Source organism: Hylaeus volcanicus, chromosome 2 (assembly GCF_026283585.1).
Source record: "Hylaeus volcanicus isolate JK05 chromosome 2, UHH_iyHylVolc1.0_haploid, whole genome shotgun sequence".
Taxonomy (NCBI): domain Eukaryota; kingdom Metazoa; phylum Arthropoda; class Insecta; order Hymenoptera; family Colletidae; genus Hylaeus; species Hylaeus volcanicus.
This window is the reverse complement of record NC_071977.1, coordinates 660,396-686,260: the sequence shown is the minus strand read 5'-3', so window position 1 is coordinate 686,260 and position 25,865 is coordinate 660,396. Positions and strand designations below refer to the sequence as shown.

At 38.6% G+C, this 25,865-nt stretch overlaps 3 protein-coding genes and 1 long non-coding RNA gene across 17 annotated transcripts in view; 2 read left to right on the top strand and 2 right to left on the bottom strand.

Annotated features, from left to right (window-relative positions):
- Positions 1-401: 401 nt before the first annotated feature.
- Positions 402-2,322, top strand: LOC128872021 (uncharacterized). Its single transcript, XM_054114281.1, has 5 exons — positions 402-592; positions 847-1,248; positions 1,355-1,559; positions 1,644-1,859; positions 1,919-2,322. The coding sequence occupies exons 1-5, from the start codon at positions 523-525 to the stop codon at positions 2,166-2,168; spliced, it is 1,143 nt and encodes a 380-aa protein (XP_053970256.1). The 5' UTR covers positions 402-522; the 3' UTR covers positions 2,169-2,322.
- Positions 2,323-2,901: 579 nt separating this feature from the next.
- LOC128872025 (uncharacterized) lies at positions 2,902-4,867 on the bottom strand. Its single transcript, XR_008456084.1, has 3 exons — positions 4,740-4,867; positions 3,464-4,275; positions 2,902-3,043 (listed from the first exon to the last, which is right to left on the bottom strand). It is a non-coding gene; the product is annotated as an uncharacterized LOC128872025 (long non-coding RNA).
- Positions 3,726-12,310, top strand: LOC128872015 (mucin-2-like). Of its 2 annotated transcripts, none has more exons than XM_054114274.1 (3): positions 3,726-3,856; positions 6,861-9,952; positions 10,029-12,310. In XM_054114274.1, exons 2-3 carry the CDS (start codon positions 6,863-6,865, stop codon positions 10,839-10,841), a joined length of 3,903 nt encoding a protein of 1,300 aa, XP_053970249.1. In that variant the 5' UTR covers positions 3,726-3,856; positions 6,861-6,862; the 3' UTR covers positions 10,842-12,310. The 2 variants fall into 2 exon arrangements, with proteins under 2 accessions (XP_053970249.1, XP_053970248.1); XM_054114273.1 differs by lacking the exon at positions 3,726-3,856 and adding an exon at positions 6,618-6,755.
- Positions 12,311-12,450: 140 nt separating this feature from the next.
- LOC128885250 (intersectin-1) overlaps positions 12,451-25,865 on the bottom strand; it is an 18,981-nt gene continuing 5,566 nt past the window's right edge. For 7 of the 13 annotated variants that reach the window (XM_054139194.1, XM_054139199.1, XM_054139195.1 and 4 more), the window contains 31 exons: positions 25,415-25,513; positions 24,839-25,009; positions 24,683-24,706; positions 24,204-24,368; positions 23,764-24,124; positions 23,462-23,675; positions 23,236-23,387; positions 23,054-23,176; positions 22,852-22,990; positions 22,458-22,772; positions 22,014-22,370; positions 21,767-21,924; positions 21,487-21,688; positions 21,114-21,398; positions 20,849-20,959; positions 20,569-20,664; positions 20,151-20,288; positions 19,966-20,089; positions 19,721-19,885; positions 15,379-15,506; positions 15,196-15,302; positions 15,062-15,134; positions 14,788-14,994; positions 14,632-14,715; positions 14,408-14,563; positions 14,184-14,327; positions 13,868-14,114; positions 13,554-13,628; positions 13,258-13,332; positions 12,727-12,900; positions 12,451-12,637 (listed from right to left, as the gene is read on the bottom strand). In XM_054139194.1, coding sequence (XP_053995169.1) covers positions 12,486-12,637; positions 12,727-12,900; positions 13,258-13,332; positions 13,554-13,628; positions 13,868-14,114; positions 14,184-14,327; positions 14,408-14,563; positions 14,632-14,715; positions 14,788-14,994; positions 15,062-15,134; positions 15,196-15,302; positions 15,379-15,506; positions 19,721-19,885; positions 19,966-20,089; positions 20,151-20,288; positions 20,569-20,664; positions 20,849-20,959; positions 21,114-21,398; positions 21,487-21,688; positions 21,767-21,924; positions 22,014-22,370; positions 22,458-22,772; positions 22,852-22,990; positions 23,054-23,176; positions 23,236-23,387; positions 23,462-23,675; positions 23,764-24,124; positions 24,204-24,368; positions 24,683-24,706; positions 24,839-25,009; positions 25,415-25,513 — 5,021 coding nt within the window. In that variant the 3' untranslated portion in view covers positions 12,451-12,485. The remainder of the gene's footprint in view (positions 12,638-12,726; positions 12,901-13,257; positions 13,333-13,553; positions 13,629-13,867; positions 14,115-14,183; positions 14,328-14,407; positions 14,564-14,631; positions 14,716-14,787; positions 14,995-15,061; positions 15,135-15,195; positions 15,303-15,378; positions 15,507-19,720; positions 19,886-19,965; positions 20,090-20,150; positions 20,289-20,568; positions 20,665-20,848; positions 20,960-21,113; positions 21,399-21,486; positions 21,689-21,766; positions 21,925-22,013; positions 22,371-22,457; positions 22,773-22,851; positions 22,991-23,053; positions 23,177-23,235; positions 23,388-23,461; positions 23,676-23,763; positions 24,125-24,203; positions 24,369-24,682; positions 24,707-24,838; positions 25,010-25,414; positions 25,514-25,865) is intronic. The other 6 variants (XM_054114263.1, XM_054114264.1, XM_054139201.1 and 3 more) reach the window with 5 other exon arrangements.

Here is a 25,865-nt window from a genome sequence, read left to right as displayed (position 1 = left end):
GCTAGATGACGCCACCCACAATTTTACTCAATATATTTTTTTATTCACTATAAATGGATGATCGACACGATTCTTTGCTTTACAATAGCATAAATTCATCATTTTTATGAATAGTTATTTAATGTTTCAATATTTTATCGACCGTTTAATTAGTGGCGCCATCTAGCAGTAACAGTAGGAACTACTTTAAAATTAAAAAATTTTACAAATTTACACGTTTGTTTACCCTTTTGTTTACCCTTTTGTTAAATTTCATCAAATTTCAAGTTAATTATAAAAAAAATGAGATGCTAGGACGACAATAATTGTCATACACGCACATACCTTCGAAAAATTAGTTGAACTATTCATTGCTAGATGGTGATACCATGAGATCCATAGACTATAGACTATAGACTATAGAGTATAGAGTATAGTATAGTTTAATGGTTTCTATAGAGTTTTAAAATATAATGTGGAGAACGAATCTAATTTGCTGAACGTTGAACCAAAGCCTGGAGTAATAAATAATTTTCTTAAAAAATGAAACGACCCATCGAGGCTGTCATAGAAGAAGTAATTACAGAGCCATCGAAGGTCCAGCCGATCATTGGTATTAAATACATTCGCCTAACCCAGAACCAACGTACAGTTTGAGCCGACTCGTGTTTTGCGCTTTTATTAACATAATAATGCAACAAAATTAAGAAAAAATACAATTTTCGAACCAGTGTAAATAAATCTCGTGGTCGTCTATTGTCTCTATAATGATGATGATCATTCAAATATTAAGATAAATTCATCAATGACGTGTCTCACGTGTCATTCACGTTTTCATTCAAGCGTTTGATCATAATTATTTTACAGTTAATTTCCAAAATGGTGAGCTTAAGGATGACAAAGCCAAAAAGATGTCGTGCGGTCTGTTTTACGACGAGAAGAAGAGAAACACGTGCTTGGCTCTGTCAAATGGACAAGTTGTTTACAGAGGTTATAAACCTGACACGAGCCAAGACTTGATGCGTACCATGCTCGTGCTTCACAATAAAGAGACTGGAAAAGTTAGGCTGGTACAGGTTGAACGATGGCAAGTGACTCCAGTGCTAGAGAAACCAGTGATAGACAATACAGACATCAGTATAGATGACAAGATCAGTACATTAAACAAACAATTTGGTTCGAAGAAAGTTAAACGAAGAACAGAACAGTACGAGAAACTGAAAATGAATGTGGACTCTGTTAAAGAGCAACTAGAACAGACTGTATCAAGTAATACATTTATTATAAGTTGATTTAACATAAAGTAAAATTAAGATAACTCATGGTCAATCTAAGGATTAATATTAATATACTTTTAATATTGTTCTCTTTGCAGATGTTGAAATTGATAGAACAGATTTATCAATTCAATTACCAGACAATGAATTCATTACAAATACAACTTTACCCGAGTGTAATAGAGATGCAACTAATGTGAAAGATGTATATAATGTATATGATATTATACCAGAGAATAAGTTGGAAACTTTATATGAGAAAGCAACAGAAATTTTAAACGAGGACTCCAGTAGTTTAGAAGGGTATTACAAAATTAGCAATTTCTCTGTACGCATTGCTGTTAGTTGTTTGGACATATGTTAATTACTGTTTTGTTGCATGCTCAGGAAATCAAAATTCTTTAGTCGGATATTGAAGAATATAAGGGTTGATCCAGACAATGTTAAAAAGACTTCGTTATTAGTTTATATACAAGCAGTTGCGGCATGGTTAAATATGCCGATGAAAGATGCTAAAAAGCGCGGCGTTGAAGTTTGTCCAGCTTCCGAAGATGTGAATTCATATATAATAAGCACGTACAGCGTTCAGAGTACTCACGGAAGGTACGCGAATACTCGTAAACGTAATATATGTACATGTAACTACTGAATATAATTTACAGGTTGAGACCGACCAGTGTAAAAGACAAAGGAGTAATACACTGTATGATTTTGGGTTTGATAGCTTGCAATTTTGTACTCGATTTAGAATTATTTTCCACGATATTTAGTCAGCGTATGAGTTTGAAAAAATTGACGGACCTCGCCAGAATCATCGGTGCTTTACCCAGTAAAGAGGATAAGAAAATGATTTCTCTGAAAGTCCCGTTGGCACCGCCAGTACCTATCATAAAAAAGGGAAAAAAGAAATAGTTATAAAAAGAGCGAAATGTTTAATCGGATATTGTTTTATAAATAAAATATTTTTAAACGAATACACGTTAAAAGAACACTTATTTTCAAAGACAAGAAAAAGTGTTTTCACACTAGAAACAATGTTTAAATATCTAGAAGAGTATCTCATTGAGAATATTTTCGAGTTTCTGTCCTTAATACTTAACAGTTTTGTGAAATATTCAACCAGAAACAATTTAAATGGTTACATATTCGAATGTAAATTTACTTCCCAAGTTGAATAAGTTCGTGGAACAGGAACACAAAAACAAACGAGAGAAGCCTCGAGCGCAAGGAAGGAAGAACGCAACGAGAATCGCGATGGGAAGGTGAGGTGAAAGCAAAACGAAGGCGAATAATTTAGGTTGTTCGAAGAGCGTGGAAATAATAGGGGAGATTCGATGATTAAACGATTTCAGCATGATCCTAGAGCTTCTATCGTGGTTAACGGAGGGTAAGGTCGAGAAAACTAGCACGTTGGCCGGCCCTGAGCGACTCCCCGCAATGTGGGTCGTCGTCTAACTGTTCCACGTACCGTTCCGTCGACTCGGTGCCGTCCATTAGTCAGATCCAATTCCTTCTCTTTCTCACCTCCACCGTTGGTAATCGAGAAACGGCGGAGCATCTCGCCTCGCCTCTTCCTTCCTCATTCTATCAACAACCACGACATCCTGAGGAATCTTTCTCCGTTTGATACGCCGAGAAAACCTTAGAAAGTTTGTCCCTGTTCCTTCGACTTTAACTGAAGATATTAGAATCTGATTCCGACTAACGCATAGGGACAACCTGAAATAGCGTTGTATTCGATGAAGCACACGATAAAGACATCTTTGAAGACGAAGCGATGACCATTCCTAGAATGAAACAAGAGCTTTAAAAGTAATAAAAATAGAAAAATAAATAAAGAACAAGAGTTTGAAGAAGAATTGAAGTTTTTTCGAATGATAATCACGCGAAACATTAAAGTCCGATATCATACTTCCTTTAAATTGAGCAACTTTCTCGTATTCTCGAGACTTCTAGAAAAAAATGAAACCGGAAGTACTGTGCGTACGTATCGGAGCGCCCCAGAAAATGTTACGACTGTTCGAGACTTAAATTTATTAATCCACAACTAGAACAAAACATCACTTCATCTACTACTGCTTTTATTATTGCTCGAATTTTGACAAAACGACACGCAACGTAGCAGTGCTAGCGGAAACATATCGAAAGTTTTCCCATTGCATCGGCCGTTTCACGAAATTGAGCCTATTTAAAATTCAACGACGTACTTTCATTCCGTGCAGAGTGACGTCGACTACGGGAGAATCTTCCTGAAGCGTCTTTTTCTTTCGTCGGAATTTCCTCTTGCTCTTGTACCATTTCGTCCACGGCCCTACCACTTCTCGCCACCACCACGTCGTCTACCTTCTGCCACCCGGTCGTCGGTGCTCCTCAGTCGACGTGTGACCTTCTACCGCACCGACAAGTTCCCGCGGACCCGTTGTGCCAGCGGTTCCAGTCTTTTTTGTTTAATTCCTCGCGAACAAGGTAACCGAGAGTGCCGAGGTCGAAGGTAAACGAGAGTTGCACGCGCATGGAGCAGTAGTGACTTCAACTTCTGACGCCAGGTCGTTTCCTCGACGACTGGAGAACAGCCAGACCGTCTGCTGCGTCGTGTCAAGGTAAATCTATTGCGTTTACCATTTACCAGTGTGCCATTGTTGCCAAGAAATGAATTACTTTGAATAGGTGGGTTTACCCTTCGTTTAAACCCTCAGCAACAGTCCATAGGGTGGATCTTGGCATAGTGAATCGCGACGTGCTCTTTTACAGATTGCAAGAGGAGGTCACCACTTGGATTGCTTATTGAATGCAAAAACAAGTATTGTGAATAGCTGTACATAAATAGTGCTACATCGACCTCGGCTACTTAGCCATTGTCAACGTTGAAATCTGTGTTTCTTTGTACTGAAATATTAAATACTAAATGTCCACGATAGTTGGAATAATCTTTGATCGCATACAACGACCGAAACTCGCTTTCATTTTATTTATTAATAAGTTCGGTATTATTGTACGCATTTCTTCTTATCGAAGAGATCTAAAACACAAAATAAGTACATTGAGAGTCTTCCTGTAAGATTACAATGTTGTAATCCGGTCACTAACGTCTTCCAGGCAACGGACAATTAGAATATTCTGAGATCACTGGTACCGTTATAATTAGGACGAGTTTACGCCACGTTAAAACTCTCAAACCGTTCCACGGAAGAGTATAAAAACCTTTACAATAAGAAGCGTGGTCGAGCGCGTTAAAAATTGAATCTCAAACCGGTTGTTTGCTCCAATTTGCATCGATGAACGAGGATCGCCCAATCGAAAAGAAATGGCTCGATTACTTGGCATCAATTATTCTACTCTTTCGTTTAGACTCGATTTTAGATATGACGAAGACTTTTTGGAAGTGACTGAACAGTTTTAAGGAAAATAAGGTGATCTCGCGGTACAAAGGGTTACCAAATGATAACGAAAGAAGTTTGAGAGAAGGTAAACGAGAGAGATTACCTCTGAGGTGGTCACGGAAAAGCGGATGATTCATGACCCTGTACCCGAAACGGCTCTCGAGGATGAAACCGAGGACAAAAAGTGGGTCGATCAGTCGGTACTCATTTCTGGTTCGTGTACCAGTCACCGAGTTAGGAAACGCTGAGGCGGTCACGGTCAGGAACATGCCACTTAGCCACGAATATTATGGTCACGGACCGTGAGAGACCTTGGAAGGCTCCACGAGCCTCCAGACACGAGAGTCGTTGCTTCTTCGGTTGTTGGACGCGCCCGAGTTCCTTCTTCCTGGCTACGCACATAAACAACTCGTTCGTTTTCCTCTGGATGCTGAATGTATTATTTAGCTTCAGGGGTTGTAGCAGCAAACATGTAAAGGAATGTTCTGTAAGAAGTTGAGGATCGATGTAAAACGATGTAAATATGACACGAAAGAAAACACATATGTACAAGACTGGACCTAAACTATCTGTTAAAACTGAACTGAACAGCTGAATGTATTATTATACGTGGTTTCCATTTCAGGAAACTAAACACAGTTCAACGTTACAGAAAGTAAACTACATTTTATCTCCTATAATTATTATTTAATGATTTGATACGAAGCGATTCGATATTCTACATCTTCTAGTCATCATTGGACCAGATTGTACCCGATGGAAAATGTGTCGGTGAAACTATTCCGCGGTGACAAAGCGGAATTTCCTCTTGGACATTCGTCCCGTCCGTGGCAACGAAAGCTCCCTCGAAAGTGCGAGTAACGAAATGCTAATGCCAAATACAGCGATCGAGATTGCGGTGCAACCTCGACAAAAGCTGCTGGAATGCCATAAAGGAGCCACCGACGGAGACGAGAGGGAACGAGCGGAAGCCCAGAGAGAACGAGAAACCCGTTACGCGTTGGAACGCGATTCCGCTTGATGGGAGATGTAGCAGCGGTGTCCCTGTTTACCATTCCATTCTGGAGATCTTCCTCCACGCTTGAGAAATCCATTAATTACCAGGAATTGCGAAAGACCTAGGTGAGAGGGCTCCCATACCTAATTAGAGCATTGGTCTCCAAAATTCCTGGAAGACGTCTTCCTAGAAGAAAATAATTCTTGAGGAAGCAAGAAAGAACGAAGCTAAAAAAACATACTGTGGTTGTTTGACTTCTACGGCTATGTATCATACGTCAATGTATTAATATAAATAGATGATTAAGAAAACTATTAGTATAATACAAAGGAACACCTGTAAGTGTAAGGCCTATCCTGTGATAGAGCTTGATTACTAGCAGACTCTGCACGATAGGAAGATGATTTTATTTTTACACACGATCCAGGCAGCGAATTTTCATTGCTAATTGGATCATTTGCATCGTTACGCGTTCTCGAAAAGAATACAACTTCCTTCTTCTAGATATAAGAAATAAAAAATAAGAAATAAGAAGGAAAATATTTGGCTCATCGATGAGTTCCAGTATTCGACTACAGAAAAATTGTACAGACAGTCCAAGTCCTGCTCTGATGCAGATTACACGCGAGAACCGCTCTGACGCGTTTACAGTAAGTTCGCTGACGGTACAACGCGACAAATCCGGTGGGCGTAACGCGAACCGTGCAGGTATCCCGCATGCATGTTCGTGACGATGCCCAGATACATTAAATGTGGGACACAAGGGACGGTACTCCTTTCCGGCCCCTTTTACTTTGCTGTACCAATAAACTCGTAGCCCAGAAAACAACTGGGCACGTGTACACGGTTTCAGGCTCGCAAATATCAGTACAATTTCGTGGTAATAGAAATCACGACTATCGACAGATTGTATTGCAAAGTAATGGTAATACGCAGGTTGCTCGAAGATTACGTTGGCTTGTCTAATATCGTTAATAATACAAGAACGACATCGAGACTAAATAATTTTCTTTCGCGGTCGTTCGTGTTTCTCTAAATAATAGAGAATAATTTCAAACGATACAGTATAACTAAAAATCTTTCGGACCTGATGCTAATCTATGTATACTTAACATTTAATCGGTAATTTTAGGTACGCTTATATTTATGATTATAATTATACTGTACGTTTATATTTTGTTTATTATTTTACGAGTAATGTATGTCGATGGTAACGTGAAACTTCAGGTATGGCGAGAACGATGCAACTCGGTCCATGGGCGGTGGTAGTCGCCCTGGTCTGCGTGGTGGGTGCGTCGTCAGAGTTCCTAATGGGCGGTCACATGGACAACAGTCCACCGAAGTCCCTGCTGGAGGAGATGGAATCTTCTCCGGCTTTGGCAAGGACGGCGCAGCTGGATGACCTTGACCTGGATCTCGACGCAGAGGAGAGCACCGTTGCCTTTTCGACGTCGAACGAGGATGAGGCGTTGCGTTATCACCTTCCGTATCCTTTTGCCTTCAACGGCGGCAGACCATTCTCCCTAGAAAAGGATCCTATCACTGGGAAGATCGACTTCGAGAAGGCGCCCCCCGTGAAGGCTCTCAACTATACCAGTCGTTACCAAGAGCACCCAAACGACGGTGAGAAGATCGATGAGAAAGAGTCCTCCAAGGAGGATACCTCCTACACGAAGAAGATCGAGAGCAAGGAGACCGTGGACGTCAGCCCTAACGAGATCAATCCCTATTCACCTAATTTCCACGATTTCCTCAATCTTCCCGTTCAGTACTCGTCCGACAAATATGGCAAAGACAAGTACCCGTTGATATCTAGTTCCTACGCGAACACGAAGGTCCAGAGCGGGTCTAACAGCTACAGCACCTACAACCATAAGCCCTACCACGGGGAAACTGTTCTTTATTATCCCACAAGAAAACCGTACGTGCCGAAAGCTACCGCTCCCGTGATTACGTCCCCAAGAACAACGCCGTCGACCACAACCACTACTACCAGTACTACCACGACTCCCAGGACTACGATGACGACCACCACAACAACTACCACCACGACAACTCCTCCACCAACGACTACTTCCACGAAGGCGCCCGTTGTAACCACCTGGAAGCCCCGTACCACTACTCCGAAGCGATTCATGGACGCTTTGGACGACTATGAGGATATTCTTCCAATAGAAAAGCTTCAAGCTTCCATGTACGGTAACAATCACCGTGATACCAACGATATCGTACACAATCGAGATCCGCAAGCGAAGCCACCTGTAAAACAGGACGAGTACATCGATGGTTACGAAGATTACGAGATCGAGGATGAAGAGGATACAAAAGATTACGTCTCGATGAAAGAGTCGACAAATGAAATCGTTAAGACCAGTACTCTGCCCACCGTAACGTCGACTGTTAGTAATATAACAACGACTACTCGAGAGACTACTACTCCAGCGTCTACTACTACAACAACCAGTACACCTGCCTCATCGTCCATGACACCTACCTCCGTTGCCTTCGCACCTTCCTCTTCGAAACCTCAAGAGAGCACATTCGCAGCGAATCCATTGGTGTTCCAAGGTCCACCTCACCGTCCAGTGACCTCGATGCCCTTGGACAACGATCATCGAGTTCCAGCAGCCTTCGAGAACGACAACAAAAGGCACGGTGCCGCGGATAATGTTATCGTTAACCAAGGTTATCGACCCAACTCGATCGCCAACCAGAGACCAAGCGGACTGGGTGGAGGAATTCTGGTAGAGAGTACTAGTAACATAGTGATACCACCCGATCAGGACACGGTGTCCTTTATCCTTGGTAACAGACAGAACGTCGAAGGTGGATATTACTCGTTGGGCACAGCCATTGGAGAGAACCTCTATGGTAGTTCGACAGGAATCGGTACGTCTTTCAGACCTCTGTACGGCCTGCCATCCGACAAGACTAATTACGATCCACAAGACCACCATGGAACCATAGGTTTGCCTTCGGTGTCCATGTTGGACAGCAACCCCATTTACGCTGCTCAGACGTGGAGACACCCGAGCTCCTCTGCCACTCAAAAGTTGGCAAATGAAATAGAACCTACTAGATCTCAGAACTCCTTCGTGATGGGCACCGTACTTCTAGAACAGCCAGACGACAAGAAAGATGACAAGAACGTCAACTACGTAGTGTTCCGTACGGATGAACCCAAGCAACCAGTCGAGGAGCACATCGTCGTCGTGAACGAAGCTGACGGCACTGTACACGAAATCACGTCTTCCTCCACGACGATTAAGCCTGCGAGGATAGATCCGCCTGTGCCAAACGAGGAACATCTTCCACAGCTTTCTGAAAATCTGACGCCGCCTGCAGAACGACCCAGACCACCTCCGCAGTTTTATTATCACTATCATCACGGCGGTACAGCGAGGCCTGACCATCCCAGGCCGCAAAGACCGCCTCTACCTTTACCTCCTCGTGGTAAGCAACCACTGACCCCTCCTCCACCTCCTCCACCTTCAGACCTAAGTATAAGGAGACGTCCTTACTCTCCTGACGCGAATTTGCCAAACATCCTGCCACAATTCAGGCCCAACGCTAAGACGTCTCACGGACACCGTGGCTCTGAAACGATAGGCACCATTCCAGCTAGCCAATCTTATCCGCCAAGGGTTAGACAACCTGTCCAGTCTCATCCCCCCACGAGGAGACCTCTGCCTCCGCCACCGTCATACCTTCAAAGGCTAAATCCCCCTCCGCCACCGATTCACGCGCTCAGAGTCGCAGCTTCTACAAAGTCCGAAAGCGTGGTGCCTCCAATGGAAATCGTGGAGCCGACAGTCAAGAGATTTCGCCTCCCACAGATACCAGCGACCTCCAGAGGTGACGACGAGGTTAAATCGGCGCAACGGCTGTCTAGCCAAAAACTGCGGCTCGAAGAGGAAGAGAGGTTGGATCGTTACTCGGAGGAGCCGCCTCAGGTGCCACCGAGGCCTCCGTTGTACCCCAAACGAAGAACGGCTGACCCACCTCACGTAGCGACTCTTCAGATGCTCCAACACCATGGCGAGCTAGATGAGGACATCACGGAGTCAAACTTGTCGTCTATCGATGCGAACGAGGGGTCTGAGGGAATCGTGACCGATCAGGAGGCAGACAGGAGGAAGTTCGACGAAAGAGAAACGATGGCGGAGCCACCTGTCTACGTGGTTTATCCTGTTAACACAGCGGTGAACATACACCCAGACGACTCGAGGGAAAAGGACGAGAGCGTGGTTGTCGGAACTCGAGGTCCCCATAGACCTCTACCGCCGGAGACTCTTCTGCAGGACAGTGTCGAACAAAATGTAATTTGATTTATTATTATGGTTACTGCGTAACTATTTAAGAATTCAATTTAAATTGTTTTGAACCGTGTTGCAGGATAACGAGCACCAGGGGATGAACGAAGAACAGAGTCCTCCTATTCACGGTATATTCGGTGGACGACCCATGGCATCCGACTTCCCATATCCCCTGGAACGTCCTGACCCCTCGATTCTTGTTAACGGGATGAGGGAAACCCCGCTATTGGTGCCCAGCGATCAGCGACAGGACGAGCAACCTGTGAAAGAAACCAGCGAAGAAAAGGCGGACAAAGACACCAGCGTGAATGTTATACCCTACCTGCAGGACTTCGTACCTTTTCCTGCGAGGAAAAACGAAGCCATCTCGGCGACGCTTCATCGCTCACCGGCTCTGCCATCGTCCACGCCTATCGCCTACGTTTACACGCCAACAGCGCAAGCGTCCCACCGTCTAGATGTAGACGTACGCGACGAGGGCACTAGAAACGACAGCAACGAGCAAAAGCCTGTCTTACTACCGTCACAGCAACCGTCCAGTTCCTCCAGCTCGGCGCCGTCGCCTCAAAACTTCATGGCGCCCTTCGTCGCTAGCGTCAGCGCCGAAGCTCCCTCCAAAAACGGTTGGAGCGTGGTCGTTGTGGAGCCTACCATTAATAGAAAGTCCGACGACGATCATGGATCGTCCGAGGACACTTCTGACGCGGAAGAATCGCAGACAGAGAAGAACGAGTTCGATCCTGAGAACTTCAAGCCGCAGCTGTTCGGTGGGTTCAAGCCAATCTATGAATTTCCTACGGAAGACGTGGACAGGCTAGAGCGTAGGGAGTCAGTTGACACGGGGTCAGAGGTGGCTACGCATCTTCGCGATTCCGCTGACCCAGCCGTTTGATGAAGGAGTAGATTCAGCTTGTAGGAAATATGTTACTTAAACGAGGATAATCTCAGTTTCGAGTATTTCTGGGATCGTTGCCGTGCTCCTATTAGCATTACCTAAAAGCATAAAATGAAATTAGTATTGATTTCTATTGATATCCTGGACTACGGTAAACCTTTGCTAACCTTGATCTTGAATCTGCTAAGTAGAGATTCATCTAATTATATGGAATTACACTTTCTGTTTAAACACGCGAGGAACTCTTCCTCCAATTAGTCTAGATTAACGAGGTTTTACTGTATATGGGTTTGAAGTACGATACGCAATATTTATGAAGTAATGCTAACTGGAACACCCTCGTAAAGGGAGAGCTAAATATCTCGACAATTGGTGCATTGGTGATTGGGAAGATTTGTTGTCTTCGTGGGGGGATCGAAGTTAACGATACAAGTCTGAATATTCATGTAATCTTTTTCATAAATCTCATGCATTGTATTCGAAGCAAAGGATTAAATGCAACTGGGTGCAAGGGATGTAAAATTCAGTAATGAATCTGTTTATATTCATTGGTAGAACAATGTTTTATACATATATAATTAAATGACCACGATGTAAAGACTTTTTTAAGCTATTGGACGTGCTTGCACTATTTTGCATGTAATCCAGTTAGACATAATTGAAAGGGTCGTAAACACCTGAAACAATCATCACACCGATAAATCGTTATATTAATTTATATGTTTTATTCATAAGCTACATAATAATTTATAAAATCTCATTGATAGCCTGAGCATCGTCATACTTTGTATATGTAAATTCGTGCTTATGTTACGCATTTTCACGCCAAGTCAGCGCGAATAATGTACATTAAACTATTTATTTAGCTATAGCAGCGTTTCCCGAACTTCATCCTCTCGCGGACCAGAGTTTGAGAAACACTGTATTATAGAATTGTTGACGTACTTGAGAGTATGGTTTATGTTAATAATTGCACTCGTACGATAAGTATCCATGTAATAAATCATTCTTAAATTATACGATCTATCCCTGTTTCATTCATACTAATGCCCCTTTCTTTAAATGCTCTATTATTTTGTACAATATATTTAATACAAAAAATAAATGCTTTCTTGTTACCTACTACGGATGTTACGATAACTTCAAATATTATAATAACAATACGAGTCTTTAAAATAACGAATGTTGCATTTTTACAAGTATATCATTCAGACCATTCGCTCATTTATTACATAATACTGTAATTCGATAAGAGTTTAAGTAATTTCCCCTAAGAAAGACTAAAGATCATTGTAATTCGTTGAATTCATACGATATGTAAAATATGAAAAATAAACAAAAGTAACTATTTTATAAATAAACTCCCAGAATTGCGTCGGATATCTATATAATAAAAAAACATATCAAGACAATAAGCTTATTCAGCAATATCTGCAGAGTATAATAAATATTGTTATATAAAAAAATCTCCTTGTCTTTATAGAGTACTTCTTTATAGGTGTTAAGGCAAGAAGTTGTCTTTTTATAGCGAACACAAAAATATACATTTGAAATGTAAAAAATTCTATTGACAGTAATAGCTTTACAGCTATGACAAACAACGGTCATAGCTGTTTACCTGTGAACGTAAACAATGTTTGTTTATCGATTACCAAACAGTCTTAGATCCAACTTTAATACGACTGTGCCTTTCTCAACTTCGCGCAATCGAATACGTTTTTGAATTGGTCCACACGAGTCTCTGCTGTCTCTCTTTATGTCGGCGACCCTTACCTCCGCTCGACCGAGAAATTCTGAGAATAATATTTTATACAAATTATAATTATTTTCTTGAATAATTTTAGAATTATATTCGTAGTACAATTACGAAGTTTAACTTTACCATCGGGGCTGTAATAGCCCTTATCAAATACTGTAATACACAAAGTATCTTCGACTAAATCCTTCACTTGAAATTGCATGGATGCATCCCACATAGGACAATCGGTACCCGATACGACACCCGTTCTTTCTTCTTGCGAACCCATACTCACTTTGCAGAATGTATTGCACTTGCCTACGAACGTTATTATTTTTTATTTGTTTCTCGTTGTTACTATTAATCTTACTATACTCTACGTATTGTTATGTAAAACGCTTGTGCTTGCTGTTAATAATTGCGTTAGTAATTGCACGTGCAGAAAATCAAAGATGTGTTGTTAAATTCAAAGCCAATGTATGATGGGGATGTTACTTAAATTAATATTAATGTCATCTACGATTCAAAGAACTACAATCTACAACTCATCTAAAATTTAAATTGTGTAATTAAAGTGGTCCATGTGTTATAGAAAGAGAAAAGCAGCGCACTTTCATACTTGCTCGGAAATGCTATAGTTAAATAGGGATTACATGCAAGCAGAGATTTTGTTACCTTTCTTGGGTATAATAAGATCTTCAGCTTCTTCGAGTACTAACCGAAGTCTGCCCTCGGGCCGTCTCCTGCGAACTATAATCATGCCAGAATATTGTTAGTAAAAAACGCATCGTGCAGTTAGGTGATGTATGATTATGACAGCGGAGACACTCGGTGAATTCGTTCCTCTTGATGGCTTTGTGTTGCTTCCTCTCGTCACAAGTTTAAGCAGAAAACAATGAAAAACAACAAGCAAGCAATAAGCATGCGCACAAAGAAGTAATCAAGCACCTTAAGCTTACATAGTCGCTTACCAGGTATTGTCTTCAAATTGAAGCCTTCAAGCACTGTAACGAGAATTCTGCCACACGCTCCAAACTGCGCTTGCTCTGTTTACTCACACATATTATATATTATTTCATGTCAAATTTGCTATAATCAACTAAAGGTAAATAATAAAATATAAAAGTTTGTAAGATTCACTTAAATACTTCGTCATCCTTTCCATTGATTTAATTATAAAAAGAATTCGAAGTTACAAAATTAACATGACACAAGGACAAATAACGCCAAACGAAACATATGGTCATCAACAAAAATATTGAATAATAATAAAAATTGAACTCACTCGATTTTTGTCTTTGTAATCGGGTCTTCTCGTTTTCCAAAAATTTCTTTCTTGCTTCTGTAATTCTTTTCACCCACAGAGAACATTCGCTTGGGGATGGTGCTAGCAATATTATCGGCTTCTTCTGGTTCTGATCCCTTAACCTAAGCGTTTTAGTCGAGTTCTCTGTACTCTCACCCCAACTTAAGCTAACATTTCCATTTGTATCTGAATCTCCTAGGAACGATAACTCATTTAGAAATATTGGCTGCAAAACAGAAACACATCAATTAATATCGTCGTATCGTTATCTATACATGAAACTACCATTAAGTACCTTTCTATACATCTTGAACTTCTGATGTTCATTTCGGTCAAATGAAAATTGTTGTCCATACAATAATTTTTTGTTAAGTAACGGTTGCGCGAAAAGTAGAAAATCATTTGTGAGAAATCCAACGAGTTCCTTTCCGCTTTTTGCCTAGAACACGAATAGAAGTTATCGCTTCACGAGAAGAACATTTTATAATTGAAGAAAATATAAATTCTACTCTAAGGTACCTTATGAAGTATACCATAGTGTAGAAGTTTTCGTGGACCTAAAGAATTGGTTAACGAATTAAAGATAAGTTGTTCCTCGAGACCATCGCAAGCCACGTGCGTTTGTAACCATTCTAATCTATCACTATTCTCTTTCTCTCTGACTCCTTCGTTTACCTGAGATTAAAATAATATTTATGAGGTTCGTTTCTTAAATAACAGGATCCATATTTTAAAAATGCCACCTGAGTACAAAATTCTTCTGCTTTAGCCAATGCTTCCTGGAGATATTGTTGATCAGGATGATTGTCTGGTGTGTTTTCTAAAATCTAAAATAATTATGATATATAAACATGAGCCAAAACGCGAAACAAAATTAGTAATAGAAGAATGAAGTATACTTTGCCGATAATCAGAGGGTATTTTGTTATTCTCTGCATTGGTTTTATTAAAAAGGAACTTAAAGGCATTCCTTTTGTGCGCGGATCTTGTTGACAGGTATGCGCAACTTTTACAAAGTCTGGGACAGTCTCGGTCAGTCGCTGAAGATAAACAGCAGCAGATATTTGACAGCTGCAAAATCTGATATAAGCTGACATTCTTGGTATCTAAAATACACAAACACATAGAACATGAAATTAAATGCTATATGTATAAGAATAAACTGTTACTCACATTTTCGCATAAAATGTCTCCAATCATTCTCACAACCCCTCCTTCACTGTTATCGCGTCGTATCCGTAATGTTCTAAAAAAAATGACAAATAATTAAATAATTCAGATTAACAGTATTAACATTAAACTATTACCTCAAAAAGTTATCGTTACAGGCAATAATATCCCTCCAATTAACAAATATTTTGTCCACTTCGTCTACAGTTAAAACTAAACTTTCGATAAGAGGCTTCTCAAACACCTGTGAAAAGTTTTTCATTTTTTAGTTTCATAAAACATAAAACATAAAAAAATCATTGTATGAAACTTGTAAGTACCTCGTGTACAAGTCTCATATCTTCTATATATGCTTGCTCAGTTGTAATAAGCTCTTTGATGTATTCTTGACGCTTTCTTTCCATTGAATCCAATCCACCCATTACGAGGTCAGTTGTCGTCTCATTAACTACGCATAAAATATATGTAATTATTTATTTTATTTTGATATTACCGCTTCTTAGATGAATCTTATTATTTTCATCCCGTCAAAGGTTCTCTTCGAAGCGTTTTAAGAGATGTAGAAATCCAAAAAGGGAAAATAACAAATAAGTTATAAAACAAAAAGTAATTAGTAAAACAATATTGTAATTATTTAAATTGATTGTTGGGTATCTCCAAATAATACAGAGTTAATATACGCAACGATACTTTACAACAGACAGATACTTTATTTCAATCAGCAGTTTTGCGAACACGCCTGTATATGTATGGATATGTGTACATGTGTATAAGAACGGCGTTTATATGCATGTGAGAAAATTTTGGAGTATATTCACCAGAGATGTGAACAGAAATCTGTAATAAATACACAGTGATCTGAACTTGTTCACACCCGTACAGTCTCCTTCGCTCGAAAGTACGCCCATACGCAATTGAGATTCGCAACGAGATTCGATATTACAACAACCAAACAATATGGATATTTTGCAAATAGTAACAATCTTAAGGATGTAGCGCTACACAGTATCTCATCTAAGAATAACCAGTTGCATAACTTGCTTTACACATTATCAACATGTTTAGATAAAGATTACAAGATTATGGGCGCATCTAGAATATGTAATATTAAGCACACGATATTCATCCTTACGATCAGGCATATTTATACACCTTTCTTGCAAAGAGTCATATAGAACGTGTAAAAGGATCAACCAGTGTATAAATATGCTGATCAACTGTGCGCTTGGTTCTTGCAGTTATTCGAAACTAGTTATTCCATCAAGTTCCTGATCCTTTCAATGGAATGAATACTAGATATATAAAATATATATACTTATTCGTGGGGGTAAATATTACACATTATTTCACACAATTCAAAATTTAAATCATCTAAAAAAACGATGGAGTATAATATTCTACAAATTGTTTCGTAAAAAAAATTTTTAACAGAAGTCGTAAATTATTCCGAATATAATCGTATAAATCAATAACATAGTATTTAAGTATCTCAAAATCAAGATTCGTATAACTACAGCAATAAATATAAATAATAAAGATAAAAAAAGAATCGTTAAACGTAACATCCTAGTATAACAATGATTAGGTATCCTATTCTTAAATAACATAAACTATCGTACTCAGAAGTAAATTGATGGAAGAACTGGTTTACGATAATATAACATTACTTAACAAATCATTCCCACCAGTGGTAATAATATCTATCTATAACTTCATGATTGCTATTACTGATATTTTAATGATGATTAGGCTCTATAATAAAAGGCTGCGAAGAAGGAGTACATCACCTTTCGTCGTGTACTACTAGACGGATTAATGAAAAACAAATAATAATCATATATATATAGAATAAATAAATAGGAACAACAGATTTGGTTAAACACATTGAATTTAAAAGAGAGCAATACTTTCATTCTCTTTGTCGATATTACACAAGAATATTATCTTTTTTTTCGACTTCTACGCTTACAATAAAATTTCGTATTTAAATAAAAGTATAAACTGTATGATTATTCAAAACTTCGAGACTGCTGAAGTACTTATTACACATCGTAACAGATTCTTCACCTATTTTATATGGTAAAGCGATCATTTGAACAGGATATTCAACTAGCGATTATTCAACAACTCCTTCTCCTTTTACATTGAAGGCAAGCAGAAAAATGATGTTTGGTTGCTCACAATTCAAGTGCTGTGAAATATTTGCACTAGGCCTTGGCGCAGTGTTATAACTGTACAAACCATCTGTATTGCGCACCAAATGATATGCTACAGTGCTTATAAAAAAAAAGATGCAACATTGAACATTTCCCAATGTTAAAATCTCTTTCAAGGGCACTGATCACGGAAATTCAGGATTACTATTAACAATCTGAGTATCTACTTTCCACTGGCCTAACACTTTAAGCCCGACGTTAGCTACTTTTACAAATAATTTGTATTTATTGCAAATTTAGTGTGTTCGTATGTTTTTTTATTTACACATAAAGGTGCTCAAATATTGTTAAATATATAGTAAAATGTTTTACACATAGATACTTCGATATTTATTGTCCTTGCTCCTACTAGAAAGTACTTCCGTTCTACCACAGTTCTATCATCCAATGTAATCGCTTTTATTTAAGCATATTTTGCAAAATTTTTATTTTATACGAGAAACGACATTACCTATAAAAAATAAAAAATTCCGGGCTGAAAGTGCTAGTACAAACAAAAACTGCAGTTGGACTTTGTTCTAAAAATAGAACGTCTTAAACAAATTTATATTCGATCGACATATTAAGCATTGGTGGTACTAGATACTATTCTAAGTCGAATAAACAAATTATATACGTCGACTTTTAAGTTCTGTCTTGGATTAAAGTCGAGGGTTGAGGTAGAATTTGGTGCACACGTCAGGTGGTCGTAATCATACTTACGATACAACTTGTCATTAAATATTTAGCGCTCTCGTGTTACGAACATGTTTATAAATAATGCGCTATTATTAGTTTCCGTTGGAGCCATACATAGAGATTTTGATAGCTTGAAGGACAACGGCCGATAAGACGCATGGTAACAATTTGAATGACAATGAAAAACAGAGGAACGAGTAGGACCCCGCACCAGAAGAAAAAGGCTTGTAAAATTCAGGGCAATATAGAAACGAAGAACCAGCCCCCTGAGTCTTTCTTTCACATTTCTTTTTCTCATTTCTATGCTCACTGTCTCCACCGATGAGACTTGTTGGTGTTGTAACACGTCGTGGTGAGCGTAGAGTCTGCTATCATTCTTATTGCACTTCAGATGATTTTATTTTAGCCTGCAATGCTGCGGTGCTGCTCTGCTATCCTTTATGCTGCATATTAAGCAGAGGCGAAAGATAACGATTAGTAAAAAGGATTCCAGATATTGTATCAAACGATAGATGTTTCGATTGCTTGAAGTAGCTATTTCATTTTGTAATACAAATACTTGGTAATGTTAATATTATAATTAATCTGTTTAAGAATTTTATAAAATAAAACTTCACGGAAGTTCAATGATGCAAGTTTACAAGAACAGCAAATAATAATTATTTAAAATATACTTTGAATGAAATTATTCGTTCAACAATTTAAAAAGTATACATTATTACCGCAACCGTAAATAATGATAATTATAGTGCTGCAAATGATCTTGATTATAAAATATGTTCAGTTTATACGGATTTATCGATTATGTGTACTCTATCTGTCAAATATTTTACAGTGGCACGAAGTAGCTACCTCAAACGGACAGACGGACGGACAGGCAGGCATGCAGGCAGACAGGCAGGCTGTATGATAGAGAAAGTATATTTCTCTAATAATTTATACCGCAAACTACCAGGTATAAATAGACCAGAAATGAAACAACAATTACTGTACACTAAAGATGTACCGCTTTCCAAGCCAAAGTGCTGTTTTTAATGTAGCCATGTCAGAGCAGAAAGCACACACGATACCCGTTGTGAACAATAATCATTGAAAGATACACGCTATTTTTATCTAACTGCCACCAATTAAGATTATTTCTTATAAACCATGGATGTTCATATCTAGCGGAACAGGATTTAATAGCATAATTATGTTGGATGTACTTGATATTGATACTCTTATTTATGCATGTAACCTGTAGTTAAAAGACATCTATTCCAATACGAGTATCGTTAACACGACTAGTATGTCTACATCAATGACACGTCTAAAAATATCTATTCATTAAAATACATTGAAACAATGCCATTATAACCAAATATACATAATTACATTCTACTAATAATAGAATTATTTTTTCAGAGCTAACTAGTAGTTAGATTATTATTTATCTGGTTCTACTAAACGACCGTCGTAATAAATCGTACTTTATATTACCATATTTTAGTAATACCATCAATTTACTTCTATCTTTTAGTTACTAACAATAATTAAACCTGACGGTCCTTCCGTCTATCCGTGTATCACAGATCGAAATTATACTAACAACAATAACGTTTCATAGGTTTGCGCAAATTTTATAACGTTACGTTGCTATACAGTTAATTTGAAACTGTGTCTTATAAACACTTGTGATTGGTATTAAAATAATTATATTTACTTAAAAACAAATTCATTGTTGAATTCGTCAAATCGAACGTGATACTATGAAATAAAAATTACTTACACATGGGAGATACATAATTACTGGGGAATACACCGGACGCGCCGTTCAACTCGCCTTTCCACCATGCTTCTTCGTCTTTTGCAAGCACAATTATAGCATCGCCTTTTTCAAAGCTCAATTCGTCTTCGTTTTGTGCTTGATACGGGTATAACGCCATAACACGTTCTGTATCGACAAAGTAAATCGTATTATTACATCTTGTTCGTTCTATTTAGTAAATATGGTAAAATATAAAAACTACTTACCAACACTTGGATCTGTGGGAGATTCTTGATATCCATGGGAAATGGGTGTACTTCGATTGCTACTGGTCAAAGCCTTAACGTAAGATGCGGGGAACCAACCAATTTGTCTCTTCTTACCGCGCGCCTATAAAAATGGCATAGTGTTAAAACTATTGCAAAAATATGTTAGGTATCAATTGTTATACCTGTAATTCTCCTTCCCACCAACCGCTATCTGTTTTCTTGCGTATCATTATTAACTGTCCTTTCTGTAAATCTAATTGCTCGGAACTAGTGGCTTGGTACGGTGCGATAACTTGTACGATTTCAGGTTTCCTTCCCCGCTGTGTTAAAGAAAATATACATTACATTTCGATTGTTATCATTATTTAACAAATTCGAATTATTTTTTACAAAGCTGTAAGATAAATATATTAAAGACAAATCGTGAAATAAAATAATCAGCAAATGTATTTTATAAGAGGTAATACCTTATAATACTGCGATAGCAGGTTGGCAGCAATAGGGACGAAATAAGAAGCAATGAAATCTCGTCAAACCACAAATATTTTACGTATATTCTAAGGTCTCGCGTACACGATAAGCGAATGTAATGTTAATTACCTGCTGTGAAGCCATTGCGGTAAAATCTGGCAGCTCTGCTCTATCTTCTGCGGCTGCTCTTTCATCTTCAAGCTGCTCAGCAGTTTTTGTCGCTTGCTAAACATGGATATACGCACGTCTAGCTTATTGCACATTTTACAATCTAATTGTTAATGGTACGCGTGCGAAGTCAAGTCTATTTAGCACATATAATAAATACTGTTTACAACACAGGAGGATTAATCGATACGCTTCTCGAATAACTATAAAGTGGTATTGTTAAAAAGAGAATACTACAAACCAATGGTATTTGGGCAACTGAAACCTCTGCTTCGATGTTACTCGTGGTTGTATCTGCGGGCATCGTAGGAGTCACGTCTGTTTCGGACACGTTAGTAGCTACAGGGGCACCCTGATCGATGTTATGCAGGATGTTAGAATTTAAAAATTGACACTTAGTTTTTTTTTTTTAAAGATATCACTACTTTTTGTAACATATATGAAGATCACAGCAAACTCCTTATGTTAGAACAATAATAGAAAAACATAACACGCGATTTATATACCTGATCCGGGGCATCACATTTTTCTACGTAATTGGCAGGGAAAATCCCGGTCCTATCTCCGATAGTGCCTGTCCACCAATCGCCTTCCTTCTTAGTAACCAATATAATTTCGCCTTGATTAAACGTTAGGTCCCCTGATTCGGCAGAAGTATACGGATACAGAGCCATGTGGTACTCGTTGAGGCCTTCGACCACCGCGGCTTGATTAGAAGTAATTTCTTTGACGTATGATTTGGGGAACCAACCCTTCTCTTCGGTACTAGATGTACCATACCACCAATCACCCTATTTTATTAATGATTATCATTTGATATCTTGAATGTAAGCGTGGTCACATGATAGAATGATTCATATATATCCAATTTATATTAACCTGCTGTTCAATGACGTTAATAATATCTCCTTTCTCAAAGGGAAGATGTTGTTCTGTTGTAGGGCGGTACTGAAACAGAGTTGTTACTTGTATATCGCAAGCTACACCCAATCCAAAGGTAGGTACGATCGGTTCAACAGCGGGAGGTTCGCCACCTAGCGATCCCGCGTCGGATACATTCTCGGGGACTTCAGCGATACCTCTGTAATAAAACGAGATAGGAATATAATAATTATAAATTTTCCATTGATAAAGTGTAACCAGCGTTTAATTTACTAACTCTAGGGTTCTCTTTTCAACACTATCTTGCTGTACAAAAGCATTCTCAGTTCCGCTTCCGACATCCACTGGTTCTACATAAGATTCAGGGAACCAACCGGTGTGTCCTCGAATTTCTCCGGCCATCCATCCTGGCTCTGCGTTTTGAACAGGCGGCACCTGTTTCAAACGCAAGTCAATTCTCAGTTGGATCGTATGAAATGGTCCCATATTAGCTCACTACGTTCATGAACATTGATAATAATTACCAAGATAATATCGCCAGGTTGGAATGATATTTCATCTTGATTCCTGGCCACAAACTCGTAGAGAGCCCTATATTTCATGACTCCTGGAGTAATTTCTTCGACTTCGTTAGTCGTAGGGACATCATCGACAGGCCAGTCGTTAACTACTCCCGTAGTGTCATTCCAAGCAGTGTCGCCCCACGCGGACGTGGTGTAGTCGGTAGTTCCAGTACTACCTCTGAGTTCTAACACTTTTAACTTCTTATCTTCGAACGAAACGTGAAGATTTTTACAATCGGTTGTCAAATTTTTTATTTGCGTTTTGACATCTTGTAGCTGGCCATTATTATTTTCGATGTCGGCCATTTTCGTTTCAATCTATCGATATAAACGTTATATTACGAAATTGATTTAGGATACCCTAACTCTGAAGATACAAGAAGTACAAGATACATTCGCGCATACCTGCTGTTGCAAGTCAGCAATCTTATCTTTCATTTGTTTGAGAGTAATTTGTTTATTGTCGAACGCTATTTTGATAGCTTCCTGATTCGCGGATTCCATAGCCGAATTCATCTTGTTCTTTGCTTCAATACGAGCTTTCTCTTGACTCAAAGTCAACAATCTTTGGTTTTGTTCGCGGAGTTTATTTTTTAAGGCAGCCATCTCTTGCAATTGTGCGTCGCGCGTCGACCGCATACCATCGATCGTTGTTTTCACGCCAGAAACGCCTACTCTGGTGTCACAAATTTTTTGCGACAATTCTTTTACTTTATCGTTCTATACAAATTATACAACAAATTACGTAATACAGATTGCACGTAACGGACCATGTAGTGCATTAGTATTTGATACTTACAAGTGTTCCGAGTTCGATAGTTAGGGTATGATTTTTTGCTTTTAACTTAAGCAATACATCTTGTTCCTTTTGCCTCTGAGCCTGAAGTTCCTGTGATTTTTGTTTTTCCCATTCTAATTGCCGTTGTCTCTCCATTTCTCTGTGAAATAACGTAAATTGTTAATTTAAAGAATATCTGTTAATCGGCAAAAGTTTAACTTACTTTCGCGCAGCTTCCCTTTGCTCGTGCACTCGTTTTCGTTGTTCTTCTTTTTCCTGTTCGATCTCTTTTTGCCTTTGCATTTGCTTTTCAATTTCCGCTTGTCTACGTCTCTCTTGTTCCAGTCTGTATAATAATTTATTACTAATACAAGAACACTTTAACGTAAAGGAAAATTCGCTTACCTGATTTTCTCTTGTTTTTCAGCCTCCTCCCTCTCTTTTCGTTCGCGTTCCTCTTGTTCTTTACGTTGAATTTCTAACAAAGCTTTACGCCTACGCTCTAATTCTGCTTGTCCTTTCTCAAAGTTTTCTTTACGCTTATCTTCGAAGGACGTCTTTAAAAAAATATATCGTGATATACATATAAAACAGTTTTTAAAATAGAGACTCGAGCAAAAATTGAACTTACCTGTGGCATACCAGCTGATGGATCCATGTTCTCTGTTCCAGCTTGCGGAAGGGTCAAACTACTCTGTCTTTGACGTCTGAACGCAGGTGGAATAAGCTCTATCGGAAGAGTAGTAGGTATCTTCTCGCCAAGCTTAGCTACATCACATAAATGCATTGCTAATACAAATTCGTCGCAACTTAAACGACCGTCCGAGTCCATGTCCGCTAGCGCCCTACAATAGTGCAATCACATTGTATAGAAACGCCAGAAATTATCATTTGGGTAATAACTATTCAACATATACGACTAGATTATAGTACCATATGTCTGCCAACACACGCTGATGCAACTGCGACTGTACCATAATATTTCTAGCTTGAGGACCAGACAAAAATCCAGACCGTGTCTTATCCCAAATATTGAATAACTGAGTATATTTTAATTTTGTTTGATGAGGTACAGCCCATTCTACAGGCTGTGGAGATCCAACTGAATGCTGACTATGCTGGGAATCGATCGAACCCACTCTATCTATACTTGGTGGGCGCGCTGTTGTACTCACTGGTGTACTTGTGGAAACGGGTGTTTGAGCAATTACGCCGTTTACTAATGTACCACTCACCGTGGGTGCTGACGCTAATGGTAAACCTACGGCTGGAGGAGTTGCTACTACACCAGCCCCTAATAAAATACAGACAGTATACAGTTCAATGTTGAAACTTTAATTGAATAAAATTATAATTATTAAACTCTATAGTACCAGTAGGTATTGGCGCAACAGATGGTACGATAGTAGAGCCAACTGTAATCGGAGCAACCATGCCAGGACCTAATGGTTGCATTGGCATTGCTTGACCCATACCAAAAGCGGCAATTGGAGTTGGATTTGTATTTAACGGTGCGATTGGAGCTCCTGTGGACATGCCTGTTTAAAAGTATAGATTCCATTAAAATTACTTATTCGCAAATATCAATTGTTTGCACAAAAAATTAAGGGGTTAGCATTAAGAAATCATTTAAGTTTGAAGTTAGTGACTTCAACAACATACTTTGGCTGTCTACGCAATTAGTGTTGTATCAATGTTGTATGTTTTCCTATGTAAATTACACATTTGTTAAGGCTAGCGTGATCTCGCAAAAATAAGTATCAAATTTTCATCAAAGCTTATTAACAAAAAGCACATGAAAAATAATAAAATAATAATTTCTACAAAACTCGTGTTAGTGTGTTTAGTGTACCTGGTAACTCAAGATCAAGTAAATCTGTAAAGAAAGAATAAATCGTCATTGACAACCTGGTAGACTACCTATTCTAAATGTGTCTGTATAATAAAGAATAGAGATTGAAAATAAAAATAAACAAGATGAAACGAAAGTATAAGAAATAATCGTTACCTATGGCAGCTGTAGCCATTGGTTGTATCGGCTGACCTGGTGGAACAATTGCTGTGGCAGATATAGGTGGAACTGTAACTGGTGAAATTCCAGCCACAACAGGGCTATTAGGAAACGAAGGTGGTGCAGGTTTTGGGGGAGGACCACTGATTGCAGGTGAAAAATTTGCCCCTGAAATAATATAACGTCGATTATTTATGGAAAAAATTAAATTATTTTAATTTGACTGCATAGAGTGCGGCACAGAACGATCGATAAAAATTAATACATATTAGAAAACTGAAAATAATAGTCTAAAAATCCAAGCTACAATTACTCAAAAGCTTTGCGATAAATACAAAATTAATTTATAATTACACATATGCGTCGAACATGTTATGCGGTGGAATGATCTTTTTCAACGTAAAGTGTTTCGTTGTAATGATATACGATGTAAAAAGGAATCATTTCTTTATTGTAAAATTTAATTATAAAAAACGGGAAACTATTATCTAAGTTTACATGCTGTTTCATCTATCAGAGTTTGAAAAAAATGGTATCTATCCTTTCAAATCGCCTATACTCCTTCACACATACCAATATTCGTAGGCGGTGCAGGTCTTTGAGGAGGACCACCACTAGGAGTGGTGGTAGTGGTAGTAGTAGTAGTAGTAGTAGTTGCAGAAGGCACGATTCCTTTTTTTTGCAGCACAAATATTATATTATTGTATAGATGTTGTATAGGCGTGAGCGGACACATTAGAGAAATAGCAGAATAAAACATGTATATATGCATATGTATATGTAGTCAATAAACAAAGCCATTGCGAAACTGATACAGACTTACATAGAATTAAATTAGAACATACACTTACAATAGCAAGAATTTCATATTGGTAATATATTCCACTTAAAATATATTCTAGGATAATAAATCCTTATTAGGCATATGTACAAACATAAAGCATGAAAGTATAAATGTGTTCATGATCCTACATTCATATCATGTAATAAGTATCCGATAGAATATATCATTGTGTAAAAAATA